The sequence below is a fragment of the Gekko japonicus genome, unplaced genomic scaffold (assembly GCF_001447785.1).
Source record: "Gekko japonicus isolate JY-2015 unplaced genomic scaffold, Gekko_japonicus_V1.1 scaffold13, whole genome shotgun sequence".
Classification (NCBI taxonomy): Eukaryota; Metazoa; Chordata; class Lepidosauria; order Squamata; family Gekkonidae; genus Gekko; species Gekko japonicus.
The window spans coordinates 902,531-920,907 of record NW_015172553.1 but is presented as its reverse complement, the minus strand read 5'-3'; the positions used below and the strand labels follow the sequence as shown (position 1 = coordinate 920,907).

At 47.4% G+C, this 18,377-nt stretch overlaps 1 protein-coding gene across 1 annotated transcript in view; it reads right to left on the bottom strand.

Annotated features, from left to right (window-relative positions):
- CDS2 (CDP-diacylglycerol synthase 2) overlaps positions 1 to 16,073 on the bottom strand; it is a 35,084-nt gene extending 19,011 nt beyond the window's left edge. The window contains exon 1 of the mRNA XM_015421119.1: positions 15,941 to 16,073. Within this exon, the coding sequence (XP_015276605.1) occupies positions 15,941 to 16,003 (63 nt within the window). The 5' untranslated portion in view covers positions 16,004 to 16,073. The remainder of the gene's footprint in view (positions 1 to 15,940) is intronic.
- Positions 16,074 to 18,377: the final 2,304 nt, after the last annotated feature.

The window sequence follows — 18,377 nt, the reverse complement described above, 5'->3', positions numbered from 1 at the left end:
AGTTTTGGAAGACCCAAGTTTGAATCCATATTCATGCCCTGGAAGCTTGCCCTGTGACCTTGAGCCAGTTACACACACACACACACACACACGGACTGACCTGCCTTACAAGGATGTTGTGAGGATAAAATGGAGGAAAGGAGTATGATGTAAGCTGCTTTGGGTCCCTATTGGGGAGAAAGGTGGGGTATAAATGAATTAAAGAAAGAAATTTCTATTGTGTCATGGAGGAGCATTCGGTCACGCATGTCCCGCCTGCTTTCTGAAATGATCCAGCTCAGTTAAAGGTTTACAGCCTCAGTGAGAACAAAGTTGCAGTTGCACCCCAGAACATGGGCACAGGTTTGGAAGCCTCTTGCACACCATGATGAATCACACCTGCACAGACAACGCTTGCTTCCAGACCCATTCCACTTCTGCCAGTTTGTTGACAAAGCTTAATCTCTGTGGAAACAACAAAGCAAGCCACAGGCCACACTGGTGGATATACAAAGATGGCAAAACTGAAGGCATAGAACAATCATGGGGTGAAAAGACAGGACAAGCAGGAAAACAATCTCTCCCTTATTATAATTGAATAGCAACGTTATATATTGCAACGTTCTAAATTTGGCCCCTTTAGTGTTAGGCCGGTGGGACTGCCACTTACCATATCTGCCGACCAATAAGAAGCCGAAGCCCGGTCCCGCCCACACCACCACTGCTGCGAGTCCACTGGGCGTCCCGCCCAGCGTTTCAAGGTCTTTTGCATGTGGAAGCTGATTGGACTTCATTCCACACCTCAAACCCCCCCCCCCCCGCAAGGCAGTTGGAATTTTCAGTTGCATATGGGAATTGCTGTATTCTGAGGTAACATATGTCCTCACTTAAAAGCTGCCTGGGGGATTATGGACCATTCACACACTTTCAACCTTAACATACCTCATAGGGGGAGAGGAGAATGATGACAGCTGCTTTGGTTCCCACTGCAGGGAAAGACTGCCCTTTCTCTAGGCAGAGGCTGGGGGGGGGGACATAGGGTTGCCAACTCCAGGTTGGAAAATTCCAGGATATTTTAGGGATGAAGCCTGCTGAGGGTGGGGTCTGAACTCACCCCCCCCCCCCGCAAGGCAGTTGGAATTTTCAGTTGGGGGAGGAGAATGATGTCAGCTGCTCCCTAGGCAGAGGCTGTGTGTGTGTGTGTGGGGGGGGGTTGTAAAGACAGACAGGCAGATAAACGTTGGCTGATGGTTGCCAACTCCCGGTTCGAACTCCAGGACATAGGGTTGCCAACTCCAGGTTGGAAACTTCCAGGATATTTTAGGGATGAAGCCTGCTGAGGGTGGGGTCTGAGGAGGAGGAGGAAGAGGGGGACCTCAGACAGATACAATGCCATGCTGCCCACACTCCAGACAAGCTGTTGCCAGTCTCCAGGTGACAGCTGGAGAGATCTTATAGCTTTGGTGCTACTTCAAAGTTCCCCAGGAGCCCAAAACAGAGTAGTGTTTTGGAAAATCTTTAGGAATTGTTTGGTGCATTTACGATGGGGCTCCTGGGGAACTATTGTTGCCAATCTTGGCCCAGCAGCCATCAAACCATTCTCTTCAACCCCCTGCTGTGCAGCTGACTTTCCCCTAGGGTTGCCAATCTCCAGGTGGGACCTGGAGATCTCCCACTGTTACAATTGATCTCCAGATGACAGAGATCAGTTCCGCTGGAGAAAATGGCTGCTTTGGAGGGTAGACCCTATGACATTATACCTGCTGAGTCCTTCCGCCCCTCCGCCCAATGCTGCCCTCTACAGAATCCACCCCCCAAACCTCCAGGTATTTCCCTCCTTAGAGCTGGCAACCCTACATTCCCCTCAGTGCCTGTTGGTAGGCAACTAAGCTTGGTCCTGTCACCTACTTTGGCCTTTGGGAGAAAACACATTGGGGGCAGTCCTGATAGGGTTGCCAACTCCAGAAGGGAAATTCCTGGAGATTTGAGGGATGGAGCCTGAAGAGGGTGAGGTTTGAGGAGGGGTGGGACCTCAGACAGGTACAATGCCATAGACTCCACCCACCAAACCAATCAGTCCCACATAGGGAACCATTGTTGCCAATCTCCAGGTGAGGGCTGGAGAGCACTCAGAATTACAACTGCTCTGCAGAAGGGAAGGCAGAAGTCAGCTGAAGTCAAAGGGGCAGATAATGGTAGGTTGATGGTTAGCTGGGAAGGAGATGGGGTTGCCGACTCCACCCTCCAAACCAGCCATTTTGTCCTGGGTAACAATTGCTGCCAATCTCCAGGTGAGGGCTACAGATCACTCACAATTACAACTGCTCTTCAGGTAGCAGAGATCAGTTCCTCTGGAGAAAACAGTGGACTCTGTCATTATACCCTGCTGAGGTCACCACAGCAAATTGACACTGTTTGCCCAAAGCCAGAGCACTCCCCCAGAGCCTCTTTCTAGATCTCGTTGTATTGCTTTCACAACGGGCTTTACTGCTAGTACTCTATACTACAACACCTGTGCCAAAACAGAATAGTTTTTAAAGTACCACAGGCATCTTTGTTTTGCTACAACTAGGGGTGTGCATTTGGCATAAACTGAGGCAAAAAAAATACCTTACTGGTATTTTCCAGGTATTTTTAAAGATAGTTTTAAAACCGGGGCTGCCCTTTAAATGCCTTCTCCAAGTCTTGCGACTCTGTAGCGAGTGAACTCCAAAGGTGTTTAAAGGGCTTGCAGTGTCTTTAAACACCTTCTGGGTGATATCGCCACTCGGAGGTGTTTAAAGAAACCACAAGCCCTTTAAACACCTTTGGCGTTCACTTGCGGTGGAGCCACGTGGCCTGCAGACAGGGCCGGCCCTATCACTAGGCCTGCTAGTATCTCACCTAGGGCGGAGATACTAGCAGGGCGCCAAATCCCTGCCACCACCCTCACCAAAAGCCCTCACCCTGCCCAAAGCCGCCTGCTGTTCCTTTCGCCGCAGTCATGGCGCGGCGGCAGCACGCATGCCGCTCTGCGCCGGCCTCCATGCGCCCGTGCCAGCTCCTGGGGAGCGCTCAGTCGACTGCCCGGAAGGGGGCGTGAAGCCTCCGGAGCCCGCCTGCCCACCCCCTTCCCACGTACAAAAGCGCCCTGGGTGCAGTGAGTTGAAGCGGACAGAGATGGGGCCGCCGGTGGTGGGGCACTTGCAGGGCTCGCTGGCACTGCTGACCGAGTAGGCTGAGTTCAAACTCTTCTTCTGCCACTGCCCCTAACCCTGGACCAGGGCCACTCCCACCCACCCCCGCCCCCGAGTTCCGTGGCCTCACCAGGAAGCAGCTGGCCACTTTTCTTGAGCTCCGCTTTTCTGCAGCGGTTCAAGGAAGAACCATCTGAGAAATGTAAAAGGGAGGCACAGAAAATAGTGAAGGAAACCGTTCGTAACATCATGTAAAAGTCACATTCAGAAGGCAATTCTCCCCCCCCCCCAAATAGCCATCAGAAACGTCTGAAAGGGTGGGGTGAGGTGGCTGTAAAAGCCCCCTTAAAGCGGCGGTGCAGTGCTGGGCTGCCCTTCCTACAACGAGGAGGGGAGCTCTGGGGAGCTGAGACACCGGAAACCTTGTGGGTCTCGAGGGCGCTCCTCGACTCCCATATCGTTTCCTACACTACCAAGGGCAACCGTGTTTTGCTCTGTCCAGACTCCTCCAGAGAAATGCAATATTCCTTACTCGGAGAAGGAAAAGGCTGCCCGGGAGGATCCACACCTGACTCTACGACCCCCCCCCCCCGTTCCTGGCGGCTGCAGCGTTTCCTTCGCAAACTTGGGCCATGCAGAGGAGGCGAGGAGGCCGTTCGTCCTCTCCCCTTCCCTCCTAGGTTCTAGGAACTGTCCCTGCAGGCGTGAGTCAGTCGCTCCTAGCGCTGGCAGGTGCCGCCCCCCACCCCCAACTGGCAAGAAGCGTATCTCGCATCGACAAGACCCTGCCGCAGAAAAGCTGGCTCAATCGGCAAGCCCTGCCCTGCCCGTCTTCTGCCCGGCCTGGTTGATCACATCCTGCTGGAAGCAGTTTGCAAAATGTGGGGCAGCGCAACAAGGCTTTTGGTAAAAGAATTGCGAGTGGAGAGCAGAGCAGGATGGTTTCTTGCTTGAAGCATCGGCTTAATCGGGACTGGCTTTGAAATAGGGAGGTTTTGCGTGGCTTTCACCAAGTTCCACGGGACTCGGTGTCCTGCCGCCCGGCTGCCTCGAGCCAAACCACCGCGGGAAAGGCAGTCCTTTCTGCCGCCCCTGGCGTCTGCTGCTGTTGGGGTTTCTCTTCCCCTACTAGCTACTGCAACACCAGGAGGAGTCCGTGCAGGTGAGCGGGCAGGCGGGAGGCAGAGAACGGAGCCCTCTCTCGGCTGGCCCTGCTTCTGGGACCCAGCTGGGAGGTCTCCAGGCCCCACCGGGAGGTTGGCATAAGAGGGGGGAGCCACGAGGCAGCCTGGCCTAGGGCGCATAAACCCCTCGGGCCAGCCCTGCCAGCAGAAAGCATTTAAAGGGATCATAATCACTTTAAATTTCTTTTTTCCTCAAATGGAAACTATGGAGGATGGGAGCACATTCTTCTGGGGCCCACTGAATTGGACGCCCTGGTTCCATCTTTTTGAAACTTGGGGGGTTTTTTTAGGAAAGGCCTCTCTACCTCAAAAACAGCCCCGGCACCTCCAGGAAAGCAGCTGCTGCTAACTCTTCTCTAGGTGTTAAAAGTATAAACTACAAACAAAGAAAAACTGCTACCACACCTACTATGCAAACCATTTCCTCCAGCAATTTCACAAGCACTAATATCAGACTGCATATAAACCTTCAAGCAAAACTCCAGGGTAGTAGAACGAACCCATTTCCTTCTATAGCATTAATTCTTCTCTATGCTGTACCTTGAAAAAAGTGTTTGTCCACACACCTCGAGACTCATAATTTAGCACTAAAACAATCACTGCTGAGAGAAAGAGAGAGAATTTTTGGCTCAATGTATTAGCCAATCAGAACAAGAGCTCATCACCTGCTCCTGCTCCACATGCTCCTCTCCACATGCCTCAGAACCTCCTGTGGAAGCCTAGTGAGAAGAGGGGCTTTGTGCTAGTCATGTGGGGGAGGGGTTCTCCCTAAAGGGAAGGAAAAGAGTAAGACTCATTGTTGACAAGCGTATAAGTGGATTCATACAGTCTTGAAGCAGGGGTGCCAGCTTCACCGGGAGATCGGCCAATGAATGCTTTCGTTGATTAACCAGCAAGAGGAAATGTTTCCTGGTGAGGACAAGCATAGTTTACTCTCACTTGCAACTAGTCACATTTTGTGGACTGTCAAAAATTGAACACTGTGAAATAAGCTTTTATGCAGCTGGTCATTTGGGATTTCATAAAAACAGACCAAAAAAGCTAAGAAGAAGATAACTGATTCCTTTCAACCTTCATAATCTTACATATTAGACAGCACTGATTATTTGAACAGTCCAGTATTCCCCAGAGTGCTGCCCATGAGCTGGACTTTCCACTTCCATTTTACCAAAGAATCCCTATAAAGGGATGCAATGAGCATGAAATTGAGCAAACTCTGGAGGATGGCGGAAGACAGGAGGGCCTGGCGTGATCTGGTCCATCACAGGAAGATGCTGGGCTCAAAATCAAAACATTTTCTGACTGGTCCTAGCTACCATGACAGCCATTTTGTGGTGGTCCAACCCACTACCTGTTCTCAAACTCCCCAAAGTAACCAAGGCCTTTGGGGACCCCTGGACACCATGCTGAACCTTTCTTAAAACTGTGGCTTCTATCCTACCACTTGGCTTAACATCATTTGAAGTCTTCCTCCATCCTAATGAGTCCTCCTTCAAAGAAAGTGGATCTTCTGCTGGAGGAAGAACCACATCCATCAGAGGAAGATTCCTTAGGCCGGAAGAAGGCTTCAGACTCTTCTGAGCAGAGTGGTGGGAGACAAGCCGGTATATTTGGGCATACGCTACAAAACAAACAGGGAAAAAGGTCACATGATTGTGCTGTGATGCATCATCTCACATAAAGCTATGCAGAAAGGCAGCACAGAAATGTTTTAAATAAATAAAAACAAACCATCATGACAAGATTTGGTCTCCACTTACTATTATTCTCATCAGCCCCTGAAGTGACTTCTTCCTGATCATATAAATACAAACTCATTTGAACTGAATCAGCTGGCTAAAAGGCAGACAATGCATCTACTAAATGCCCTTTAATTGGCCAAAATACTTTAAAAATCAGGTTGTTTCTGGATAGCCCTAAAAGAGGAGGAAGAATTATCAGCAGTATGTGTATAACAGGCTGAAAGCCAGCCTCTTAGACCTTTGACAGTTGTTACCCAACCTTGGACACGCTGGAAGCTCCACATTCAAACAATAAACCTTAAAAAGACAACACCCTAACCCCACTGTGTACCACCATTTACAATCAAAATTTTATCAGGCATGGCAATGTTCCAAGGGTATCCCAGCTGCATTATCTATCATTTCACACCCAAAGGAGCCAAAGTTGCCAAGACTGGTACTGAATGCAGACAGAAGGACACCATTCACATGTACAAAAACAGGCACCAAACATCAAACTTCCCACTGACCTAAAAAATATGTTTTGCAGTTCTAATATGCATAGGATAAGATCTAATTGTTTCAGTACAATATTAAGCAGATCTTTCTGTCTTACTTCGGTCCCAGTCACACGAGTGAGATAATGCACAGGGGAAGCAAGGCTATTTAACCCGGAGGAAATTGACCTGCAGTTGCGCGGTCACAGAGTTCTTTGAAGCTGCAGGCATATCCCGTTACTGCGTGATCAGATGCAATCGCAGGTGAGTTGGTGTTTTTTCTTTTTTCTTTTTGCTGTTTGTTTTTGATTCGCTTAAATGGAGGATCAATGAATCGCACCTCCACACTGAGGGCTTTCTACGGTAGTATGCGATGACGCACATACTGAGAAGGGGGAAAAAACAGCAGCACGGAGTCGGGATGGCCTGATCAGACTATCCCGACACCATGGGAGCGCGCTGGAGCGATCACACAGGGGAAAGTCCATCTGTGGCCTGTAGCAACCCGTTTGATACTGGACTTTCCCTGGTATTTTTCGACTCCACTTCTTCGGCGGAGCAAGATGGGTTGCCGACGGGTGCGGGACGCTTGCCAGATGTTCCCATGTGATTGCACCCTTAAAATCCGCCCAGCATTCATGCCTATCGCGTGGCTAATTCTACGTGTGATCAGGACCTTTGTTAGGGGAAGGGGAGTCCTCAAGAGGGAAAGAGAAATAGCAGCTGGCCCTTTCAATCAACAATCACCATCTGGACCTTTTCAGACAGCCTAGGTCAGAGGTGGGCAAATCTGGGGTAGGGGGAGACAACATATCTGGCCTGTGAAAGCTATTAATCTGGTCCTCAAGCTGCTAGCAGCAGTGGCCTACCAAACTGCAGCATGGGCCAATAGCTCTCAAAAACTGTCATGTGCCCACCCATACTTGGTGCCCACTGGCACGATGAAGAACCGATGTCCAACTCACAGGCCCCCAAAGCTTGCAGAAACTCAGACGCAGCCCTCAGGTGTACAAATTTTGCCCCCTTGAGCCTGCTCCCATTCAATTCCCAAGTTGTAAGTTGGAAAAAGAGGCTGGTTGCATGCATACAACTACCTACTTAGACAGATCCACCAGTTCAGCTGCTGAACAGAAGAATGGATTTGGATTTGGAGGGGGATAGAAAACAGAACAAGTTTGGAAAAGGGGCCTCTGTGCACAAAATCTGAAAAACTCTACTGTGAAGACAACATTTGTAAGAGATTGTACAGCTGCCAGTTTTGCAAGAGACAGGAAGGCTAATCGTGCTGAAGGCTGCCCAGGCAAAAGGCATGAGGCATCCTGCGTCAATTGAACTACTACAACACGCTTAGACAGAGCAACATGTTTGACACAACACATTTGACACAGAGCAACACATGTGACACACATGCAGGCACTTATGATGAATAGAGGAGGCAGAGCAGAGAGAGAAAGGGGGACTCTTGCACTGGTAGATATACTATTTCTTGACATACTTGCTCCACATACTTTTCTTATTTGCAGAAAACTAGCTCCAAACAAGCCTTTAAGGAGAAAACAGCCAGAACCTTCTATCAATCCATTCAACATCTTCAGCCAAAGCTAAATATTTATTTCCCCATATGACCCTCCCCATTGTTAGGCATTGTCTAGCAAGGGGGGGGGGGGAGAGAGTAGGGCTCAGCACTTTTATTTGTGCCACATCATGGCTAATTTCATTGTGCAAAAAAGCTCATTGTATTTGTAGCTTATATTGGTTTGAGACAACAGACAGCCTGGCTTTATATTCTCACATCCGGAGAAGTCAACACAACACCCTAAAAGGAAAATTGTCCCTTAGAATGCAGAGTTGGAAACTTATGTGACCTGACCGTAATGGCATGAACAACAGAGAGAAATGCAGGCAGTGAAGGAAGGGAGCACTGCAAAGAAGTGAGGAGACAGCAGGGAAATGGTCTGCCAGCAACCCTCTTAGCGGTTGCAGAGGTCTCAGTAACAATATATAGCACTTTTTGACAAGCCAGAAGTTTTACAAAACCTGGGCAACCAAATCCAAAAAGTGCTTCATCAGCCTGACAAGGGCATATCCCATATCCTCCTCCCCAACTGAAACACAACTTCAGAGCCTGTAACTGCATTTACTCATATAAATCCCTTATTAACTTTGGCCTCTCCTTAATGTCTACATTTAAACTGCAAGCTCCTTGGGGACACAGGCTTGTGCGGTTTTGCAGGGGGTTTTTTTGTTTTGTTTTGCTTACAGTACTCCAATGATACTATCAATACTAATTTAATATTCCAGGCAGCAACAGCAGAAAGCTATTTATCTGGAAAGACCATTAAGCAATTTCTACAGGGCAAGTGCAAGGTTGATTTTCAACTTTTACCTTGTTTGTGGTGTGATGATAATCAGGGTCATGGACATAAAATAAAGCCAAAACAACAATAACGAGATAAAAAGCTGTCTCTGTATGGGAGTTACTCTTGAGAGTCAGTTCTGCACAACATCCTGCCAACACACACAGACGTTTCCTGAGGCTCAGCAACAAACTGAATAGAGCTTAGGTGGGGAAGACTCCAGGATGGCAACACAACAGGCCATGGAAGTCAATCCCCTCATGTTGCAGTCTGTGGAATTCTACCTTTGGAGTGGAACTGGGGCTTTCTTTGCAGACCTATGTTCAGGCAAGCCCAAAGGAAAGCACAATATACCAAAAAAGAAAAGGATAACAGATCTTTAACAGTCCACATGTGGACCAACCCCTCAGTTGGCAGATACCTATACACACACACATATACAGGAATAGAGAAAAAGAACCGTGGATGGTAGAGTCAAAGGACAATGAATTGGAAGAGGTATAGTCTATATCAGGGGTGTCAAACATGCGGCCCAGGGCCCTTGAAGGGTTGCAATCTGGCCCACAAGGGCCTGGCTGTTTCCTGTTTCTTTTTCTAGTTCTGCTGCTGCTGCTACATCACAGCTTACTTTACCAGACTCTCTCAATCACACAGGAGAGATAGATAGATAAGCCTCGCCTGTGCGATTGAGAGAGTCTGGTAGAGCACTGGCTGAGGCTCTTCCCCATCCTCCTCCCAGGGGGAGGGAGGGAACCAGCCTGAGCTTGCTTCCTGACCAGGCTGCCTCAATTGTATACAGGAGACAAAGGGAAGCCTTTCTTTCCTTCTACTGGCTGAGACTCCTCCCTGAAAGGCGGCAGGGAGGGAAGGGAGAGATTGCTTTGCTCAGCTGTCTCAATTGCTTGGCAGAAATACCAGGCACCTTTAAGACCAACAAAGTTTGTTCAAGGTATGAGCTTTTGCGTCCCTTGCTACAGTGTGTGTGTATTCTGTTGGGCTATTTATGCTGTGTGTGTATTGTTAGGCTCCTCATACCAGGGCTCTCCTGGGTGCAACTGTGTTCCCTCTCCCTTTTCACTCTGTTCATGCCCTCATGATCCAGTCTTTCTCAGTAATAAAGCAATGTGAACTGTTTTCGAGGAGGAATAACAACAAGCCAGTGAGGTGGAATAGGCTGAGATTGTGTGTGTCCAGAACAAGTTCACCCAGCACATTTCCTTCGTAGGAAGTTGTAGTTATTTCTCTGGGAAAGACTATAGTTTTGTAGACAAACAAACAGCCCTCAGTCGGTGTCAGGATGCTTTCTCATGTTCTTGACCAGAAATGAAGCAACTTATGTACAAAAGCTCGCAATGCCCAGCCATTTAATGTTTTCTCTTGAACATCGAGCATGAGATTTCTATAATGAATATCAATACATCAAAAGTAGGTTTGGAGCTTACAGATACCTGAACAGCATACTCAGGATTGCTTCAGCACAGACATTTTGATGCAATACTTCAGAGCAAGAGGTGTCGGTTATCAGAGACTGTTAAATAGACAAATCATTGCAAGAGTGCTAGTGTTTTAAGCATGTTTTATTTAAAGTTTAAGAAATCTTTAACTGTGTTTGTCTATGTCCTTTATAAAGTTTATATCTCTGCTACCTGGCATTACATTGTATGACACACATGGCCCGGCCCAATGAGGTCTCATTTATGTCAGATCCAGCCCTCATAACAAATGAGTTCGACACCCCTATTCTATACAAAGCTCAAACATAAACAAGAAAACAATCATGACCAGCACCCAAAGCAGCTATTCACAATACACCAACTAGTTCACAGGTCAGAAATGATCCAGCAGCAGCTCCCACAGAACTATGTTGCAAGTCAAAACTGCAATTTTAAAAGGATGGTCTACCCAGTCCACAAAGGGCTGCACTGGTTCAAAGCCCTTTGGAGTAAACAGGACTAGCAGCAGAACATTTTACATAAAGCTTACCTTGAACCAGCACTGAAGCTCTGCCAAAATTCTCCCCAAATTCTGCACACAAGCCTTGTTATATGAGCATTTGTCTTCATGTTTGAAGCAGAAGTGCACACTCTTATTTCAGTTTTAAAACGCAGCTAATTTTACTTGATCTCAGCTAATTTTACTTGATCTCAACGCACATTAGGACAGCAAAACTATAGCAAGCAAACTTTAAAACAAAACAAGAGAGTTAAATCCTGAACAAACAAACCACTCAAGACTATGGCAACATTACACATGAACAAACCTACAGCAGAGGTTTTCAAAGTAAGTCCCATGGAACCTCAAGGCTCCTCAGAAGGTTCTCAGAGGTTCCTCAGTGAGAAGGATCATGAATAGCAAATCAGTTTCCTCAAAAGGCATCACAGATCTTTCCCTGCAGTGGCCTCATCCAGCAGCCACAGAAGAGTCCTAAGTATGTTCTAGGTCAAGACAAGCTCTGGGTTTACATGGAGCAATGAAGAGGCCCAACTGATCTGGAAAGTACCTTGAATGAACTGAGTGTGGCCACCATGCTCCAGAATCATCTGCAACCATCTGCTTGGATTCCACAGCATCATTATGGATATAGGGTCCAAGGTACCAAGTTTGAAACCAGCTGTTGTACAGGACGGAGAAGTTGCTGCGTCTGGCATCAAAGAAGGCTGCTCAAAGCAGCTCAGCAATGAGCAAGGTTATTCCTTGGCTTCTGCAATGTTTATTTAAAGTTCTTTTGGATAAACCAGAGATCTGTATCAGCCAGATATTTCTAACAGGAAGCAGGACCTCATGCTCAAGCAGAATTAACAGAGCTCCCAACGGAGAAAACCTGAGAAATTAAATGCTATTTTTAAAAAAGCCCTTGAGCCTTCTTGGTCACAAACACACTGACGATTGCAAAGGCACGGCCAGCTCCTGTGGCTGCATCTGTGAGGCTTTGTCCCCACCGATACTCATCAGCAATTATCTTTTGCCAAACTGAAGATTTTTTTTTTTAAATCATAACAGAGAGCACCTTTTGGATTCACTTTTGTTGTCATTAACAGAACTGTGATCCTCTAACAACCTCCATTTTGTCAGCAGACACTGAGTCATCATTTAAGTTTGCACATGCTGCAAGGTATCAAAGTTAGTTTTAGTACTTCCTTTTCAAAAAGAAGAAAAAGAGGTCATTTTTCACTTAATTAATTACCAGAGCATGCAATCTTGTAACAGCGAGGCTACCTGTTTTCACTTAGTGAAGAAAAAAGTACCACGGGACTCCATGAGACTTGCTTCAACAAAAACATTCATGGGATTGCAATATAAAGGGAACTGAAATTAAAGTTCTCAGCTCCTGGGGTATCCCTCTCAGAACCAAGGTTTGTGAAGTTTGAAACACATGCACATGACTTCATAAGCTTCCTTTGTATTGACACCAGACTGACCTGGGAAACTGCTTGCTAGATGGGCCTCTCTCACATCAAAGGGCTGAGCTTAACCTTAAAATCAAGCAGCCAAGCTTGGGCTGTATAACTTCCCGGGAGAGCTGCAAAAGGGAAAGATGTAATGCTTCCCCCTCCCCCCCAAATCCCCAAACACAGAAAGCAAGAAAGGCAGGCAGAAGGGTTCGTTCCACGTTTCTCTCTGGTTATCTTTTCTATAGGAAAACAATATTTTCCTACCCACCCCACTCCCACAGCATCCACAGCTAGCCAGTCCCAAGATATTTTGCTACTCCAAGTTAGCTACATAATACAACCCAAGAGATGCACTTCAGGTAGCCTTTTAGTGGTGCAGAATGACAGGACACAACTCCGTCTCATGACACTCAACCAACTGCAGAAGAGGCCCAGTCTGCAGCATCATACGACCCCAAGAGCTGTGCTCCAGCATCCTTCAGAACAATGTAACAGATCCCAGGTACACCTCCCCTCATGTTCCAGTGCTCCCTTAAACTTACTGACAGCCCATGTGGTGCAGTGGTAAGGTGTCAAATTAAGACCTGGGAGACCCAGGTTCAAGTCCCCACTCTGCTAAGCAGTTTATTGGGTAACCCTTGGCAAGTCACTCTATGTCAGCCTAGCCTACCCCACAGTGTTGTGGAGAGACTAAACAGAGAAGGGACAGAGTGCCATATACCACCCTGAGCTCCTTGATGAAAGTGCAAAATAAAATGCATTAAATACGTAAATAAAAATACCTTATACCCAAAAAAGCCACCTTGGATAATGCACTCAAGCTGGCCCAGAAAGGAGTGGTAGGGAAATTACTAAGAGGCCTCTCAAGCTATGCTGGAAGCCCTTTGGGAAGGGTCCAAGATTGTTCTGGGCTTCACCTTGAGAAATAAGAGAGAAGCAGATGGAGCAGCAAAAGAGCCATCCAGTTCACTGAATCATATGTCAGACAGCACCTTGCACTGCTCTTACAGTGGCATTTTTTAAAATACCCCCCTCCCATAACAATACTTGAATGCTACTTTTTCCCATTCCAAATCTGTTTGGCAGTTTTTGTATGCATCCTGGCCATACAAACAGTTGTTGAAACCTAACCTTTCATTTATTAGGCATTACTTTTAAAGGCGTAGCCTCCCCATCCCAGAGATTTAAGGCAGGGAATTCACGCCTTCCTCTGCACTTAAACTCTGCTTGTAACTACAGGGAACAAAAAGACTAGACTAGCTGTGACTTGATCAAGGCACCTTAGCAGGCTCACTGCTCTGCTGGGATTGGAAGTCACATCTTGCATAAATGGTCACTGCAAATATTTCCAGTGCAGCAAAACAATAACACTTAGCTCTTTATATGGTGGATCAAAACATGCAAAGACCCCCATAGATATTATCTCAGTAATCCGCCCAACAACCCTGTAAAGCAGGCCAAAAGCATCATCTCCACACTACTGATGGGAGTTGATGCCGAACTTAGTGTGGACACCTGATTGGCATAGCTCACTGCAGCCCAGAACTCATGCAATCCGGGGGCCTCAGCCTCCCCAGCAGCCAGGATTACAGGCGCGATCCAGGTGCGACAGAGTCAAGAATGCAGCCAGCTAGCCCTCACCTGGATAGCCCAGGCAAGCCCAATCTTGTCAGATCTCGGAAGCTAAGCAGGGCCAACCCTGGCAAATACTTGAATGGGAGACCTCCAAGGAATACCAGGGCCAGGAGGCAGAGGCAGGCTATATCAAGCCACTTCTCTGAATGTCCTCTCCATGCCCCAGTAGGCATCGCCAGAAGTCAGCATGACTTTATTTATTTAACTTGTATCCCGCCCTACCTCACGAATGGGCTCAGGGAGGCTTGCAACACAATAAAAACAATAAAACCAAGATATAAAAACAGTTAAACAATTAAATGATTAAAACAAGATGGCATTAAACACAAGTAATCCAATGTCTCCTGTGATATTTTATCAGGTGATGGCAGATGGCCTGATTTATAACAGTTTTTGATCTAATGGTGGGAGGCGGTGTTCCCTCTAAACTGAGTTAGTGTGAGGTAGCTCAGTTTTTTAGCCTCCGGCTCACACACTTTTGTCTTAGCTCAGGAAGGACGGCTCCAGGGCAAACTAATTTATGCAATAGCCAAATTGCTCGCTCACAACTTTAATGCCAGTAGCTCACAAAGCAGAATTTTTGCTCACAAGACTCCACTGCTGAGAGGGCACATTGGTAAAATATAGTGCCCCATAGATAATAAACAGTGTCCAGGGGTCACTGGGCAGGTACCAAAAGACAGGGGAAGCTGAGATGGTTTAATGACCGCGGCCTCACCCAAAGGCCAGGTGGAACAGTTCTGTTTTACAGCCCTGCTTCCAGGCATGAGTACGTACACGCACAAAAAATACAAGAATACAGCCAGCTAGTGAGGCTCATGGAAGAGGCAAGTTTCTAACTCGGGACAACCTACAGACGTTTGCATAAGTGAGAGGGGTTTCCAATCACAGTATTAGTGATTGGATAAGAGCCATCAGAATTTTTCCTAATCTCTCTCACACTATACCATTTCCACACACTTGGGATTAGACACAGTTCAGATGCACTTGTACAGTTGCATGGGTTTGCTGTAAGGGTTCAGGAGGCAAAACATCAAGCTGCACCAGTAAGCACTGGCAGCAGAGAGTACAACCATTAGTCTGAGGTAAACCACATCTGAATGCGTGCATGCTTACTCAGAAGTAAGTCCTACTGTATTTAATGAAGCCTAGCCTCAAGTAAGCAAGCGCAAGTTCAGACCTTGGAGATGCATTTTTGCCCTTTAGTGAACAATGCAAATGGAATTCGGAGTTGTTTATTTAGGGTGATTTTCAAGAAGCATTTAAGGGAAGGCCAGATTAGAAACCGGACTTGTGCAGAACTTGTGTGGAGCAAACCTCTGTAGATGTGTGTATTAGTTAGAAAATGTACTGCTCAGTGTACTCAGTGTACTGCTGAATGTTCAGCTACAGATGCGAGCCTTCTTGGGAGCCGATTCAGAAAACAACAACAACTGCTGCTCTAGCCCTCCAAGTCACAAGCCAAGTCTTGAAAAACACAGAAATAAACTGATTATACGATAAACATTTTAAACATTTCAGTCAAGATCCAGAGGGGTAGCCGTGCTAGCAAGCTGCAGCAAGAATCGATTTAGTTTCAAGCGGTCTTAGTTGCACGTTGCATATACAGGCTAAAAGATGGGACATTTGACAGTCCTATTTAGAAAAGAGAAAGAGGGAGACGCGCTCGTCTGCACGCAGCCACTCTGAGACACGGCTATTTTGGAAACTGCTGGTAGCGCTCTGAAAGCCCTGCATCCGTTATAACAAGTATTCCCCGTGTGGTGGTGGTGGTGGCACAGTCTCCTCAGGGTAAGACCAGCCTTTCAACAATACGAACTGCTCCCCCTTCCATTCTCCGTTCTTCTTCTACAATGAAATCCCCGTCACAGAACATCCCCGTCCCGTGCAAACTCCGCAAGCCACCCCCAACGTCCCCGGTCAGTCGTTGCCGCCTTGCATTCGCACTCGCAACCTTTTCCTTCGGGCACACCTCCCTCCTGCCAGCCAGCCTCGCTACCTTTTCCTCGGAGTCAAGCTGTCCATCAGCATCCCGGCCGAGCCTCTGCCTCAGCTCAGACATTTTGGGGGGCCCAGCAACAGGCGCGGATGCTGTCACAGCCGCACCTTCAGCCCGTTCACCGCGCAGCAACCAAACGGCGGCACCAGCAGCGACAGCGCGAGTCGCCCAACAATCTCGCCAGGCCCGGGAATCGAGGCGGGCCCAAAGGGCGCCAGTCCAATAGGAGACCAGGAACTGTGGAGTGGGCGGGGCTCTCACTTTCGTGTGCTGCAACCTTCGCCCTGAGTGATGGCGACGTTCTCCAAGCACCGCTTCCACCACAGGTTGCCCGGATGCGGGTCACCCTCTGCTTTCTGATTGGCTTGGGTTTATGCTTTGGTTGCTACGACTTAGAGGCATCATCGCCCCCCTGAGAGCGGAAATTACTTGGGTTATTGGCAGCCACTCCTTTCTTTAAAAGCCTAGAACGGGTAACACTCTGGCGGGGCGATCTCACACTAGGAACTGGGCCTCGGTAACCTTTAAGAGTGGACTCCTCGGCCGGGAAAGCAGTGGCACCACCTCCATATAGGGGGTGATGGCAGTGGTCGCGTCTGAGATGATTCTTTATTATGCCAGTCTTGCAATACTAACTGCCTGTGGCCAAGCCCACACTCACCATATCCTGTATACATATGTGCCCCGCATAGGCCTAGCTCACACTTGAGGAAAAATGGTTTTCCTCTGGACACCCTGGGCTGCATTCATCACTTCTCTCAGAATAAACAACGGAATAAAATGGGACTTTCTTCTAAGTAGACCTGTTTAGGATTGCACCATGTGTATTCATACACACACAAGCTACACAAAGAACAATTGTTTTGTGCGCATAACCACCATGTGTATTAGTTAGCCCTATTTAAATCTGTGTCAAAATGTATCATTATTTAGGATGCCAGAAAACTAATTGTCCAGCTCTTTCTAACATGGCTGGAACTGATGTTGTTAGGTAGGCCTAAATTGGCATAGGATCAAGTTCTATGCACACTTTCTTGGGAATAATTTTCAAGGAAGGCCATGGAACTTACTCTGTGAAGAAACATGAGGCTCTTGCTTATTATTTCACTGATTTATAATAGTACTACATATAGCCCCTTTCAGAATTTAACATAGCATTGCTCTTTTTCACCCAACACAATGTGTTCACTTACCACCCTCCTTGCAAATAATCCCTTCCTGCTTGTAAAAATTAGTTGTGCAGGGTATAGCTGACAAGGGTTGTGACAGGGTATAGCATGACCCCCCAGCATGTTCTGTCCTCACTGCAAACAAACAAGGGACCTCTGCATAGGGGGAAGCCTGGTAGGTTCAGGCTGTAATTGTAAGCATATTATCAGGGGACAAGTTCCAAGGAACTCACTGAGAATTTCTTCTGACTGTACATGCTTACAATTGTGCTGCCAGGTAAGTCTGTTTTGTGTGCATGTATTTCAAAAAAGGAAACCACTGACAAATTACCCATCACTAGCTTGCAATAGATGGCTAAAAGGAGGGGCACATACAAATGCAACTAAAGCTTAAAAATAATTTGCACCAGTAGTCTGCAATTTCTCAGAGTAACTCTGGGATTTTCCAGAAACTCTGCAGGGGTTCATTAATTGAGATTACTAATGTTGCCTATACTAGTACTGTTCCTGTGCATGGTACAGCCCCATTAGAGGATGCGGTGTCTTCCAGGTTGCACTGTCAGTTCATAGGAGGCCTGAGAATCCAGGACAGTGTGCCGTGGAATCTCAATGCACATAGTAGAGTACACCCCATAGTGTAATCTAAAGCAGAGTTCTCCTGTTCTGTTAACATGGATTTTCTGGAAGCGGAATTTTTAAAAAATTGTATATATGGTTTTGTTATACAGCTGTGCTGGTACATGATAGTACACATGTTGACATTCTCCTCTGTACATTGATTACAGGCACAGAGGTCCTGATAAGTAATTGTATGTTGTAGGGGGCTTTTAATTGTAATTATAAGCAGGGGTCATTTTGTAGAAAAAGAGCTGCAGGAGCTCATTAGCATAACATTAGCATATGCCACACCCCCTGACATCACCGGAAGTGTGCACCAGCCTCTCACACAGGCAGAAACACCTGGGATCCATTCTTTCCCCCCTCTCCCTTCCATTCGCCTCCAAGTCGGGCGAAGGAAAAGGGGAGGGGGAGGATCTCAGGTGCTTCTGCCTGACAGTGGTGCTGGCGTGCCCACAGCCAGCCTGGGTGAATTATAGAATCATAGACTCATAGAGTGGGAAGGGACCTCCAGGGTCATCTAGTCCAACCCCCTGCACAATGCAGGAAATTCACCAATACCCCCCACACACCCCAGTGACCCCTGTTCCACGCCCAGAATATAATAAAAAAAACCTCCAGGATCACTGGGGGCCAAAATGGCCTGGAGA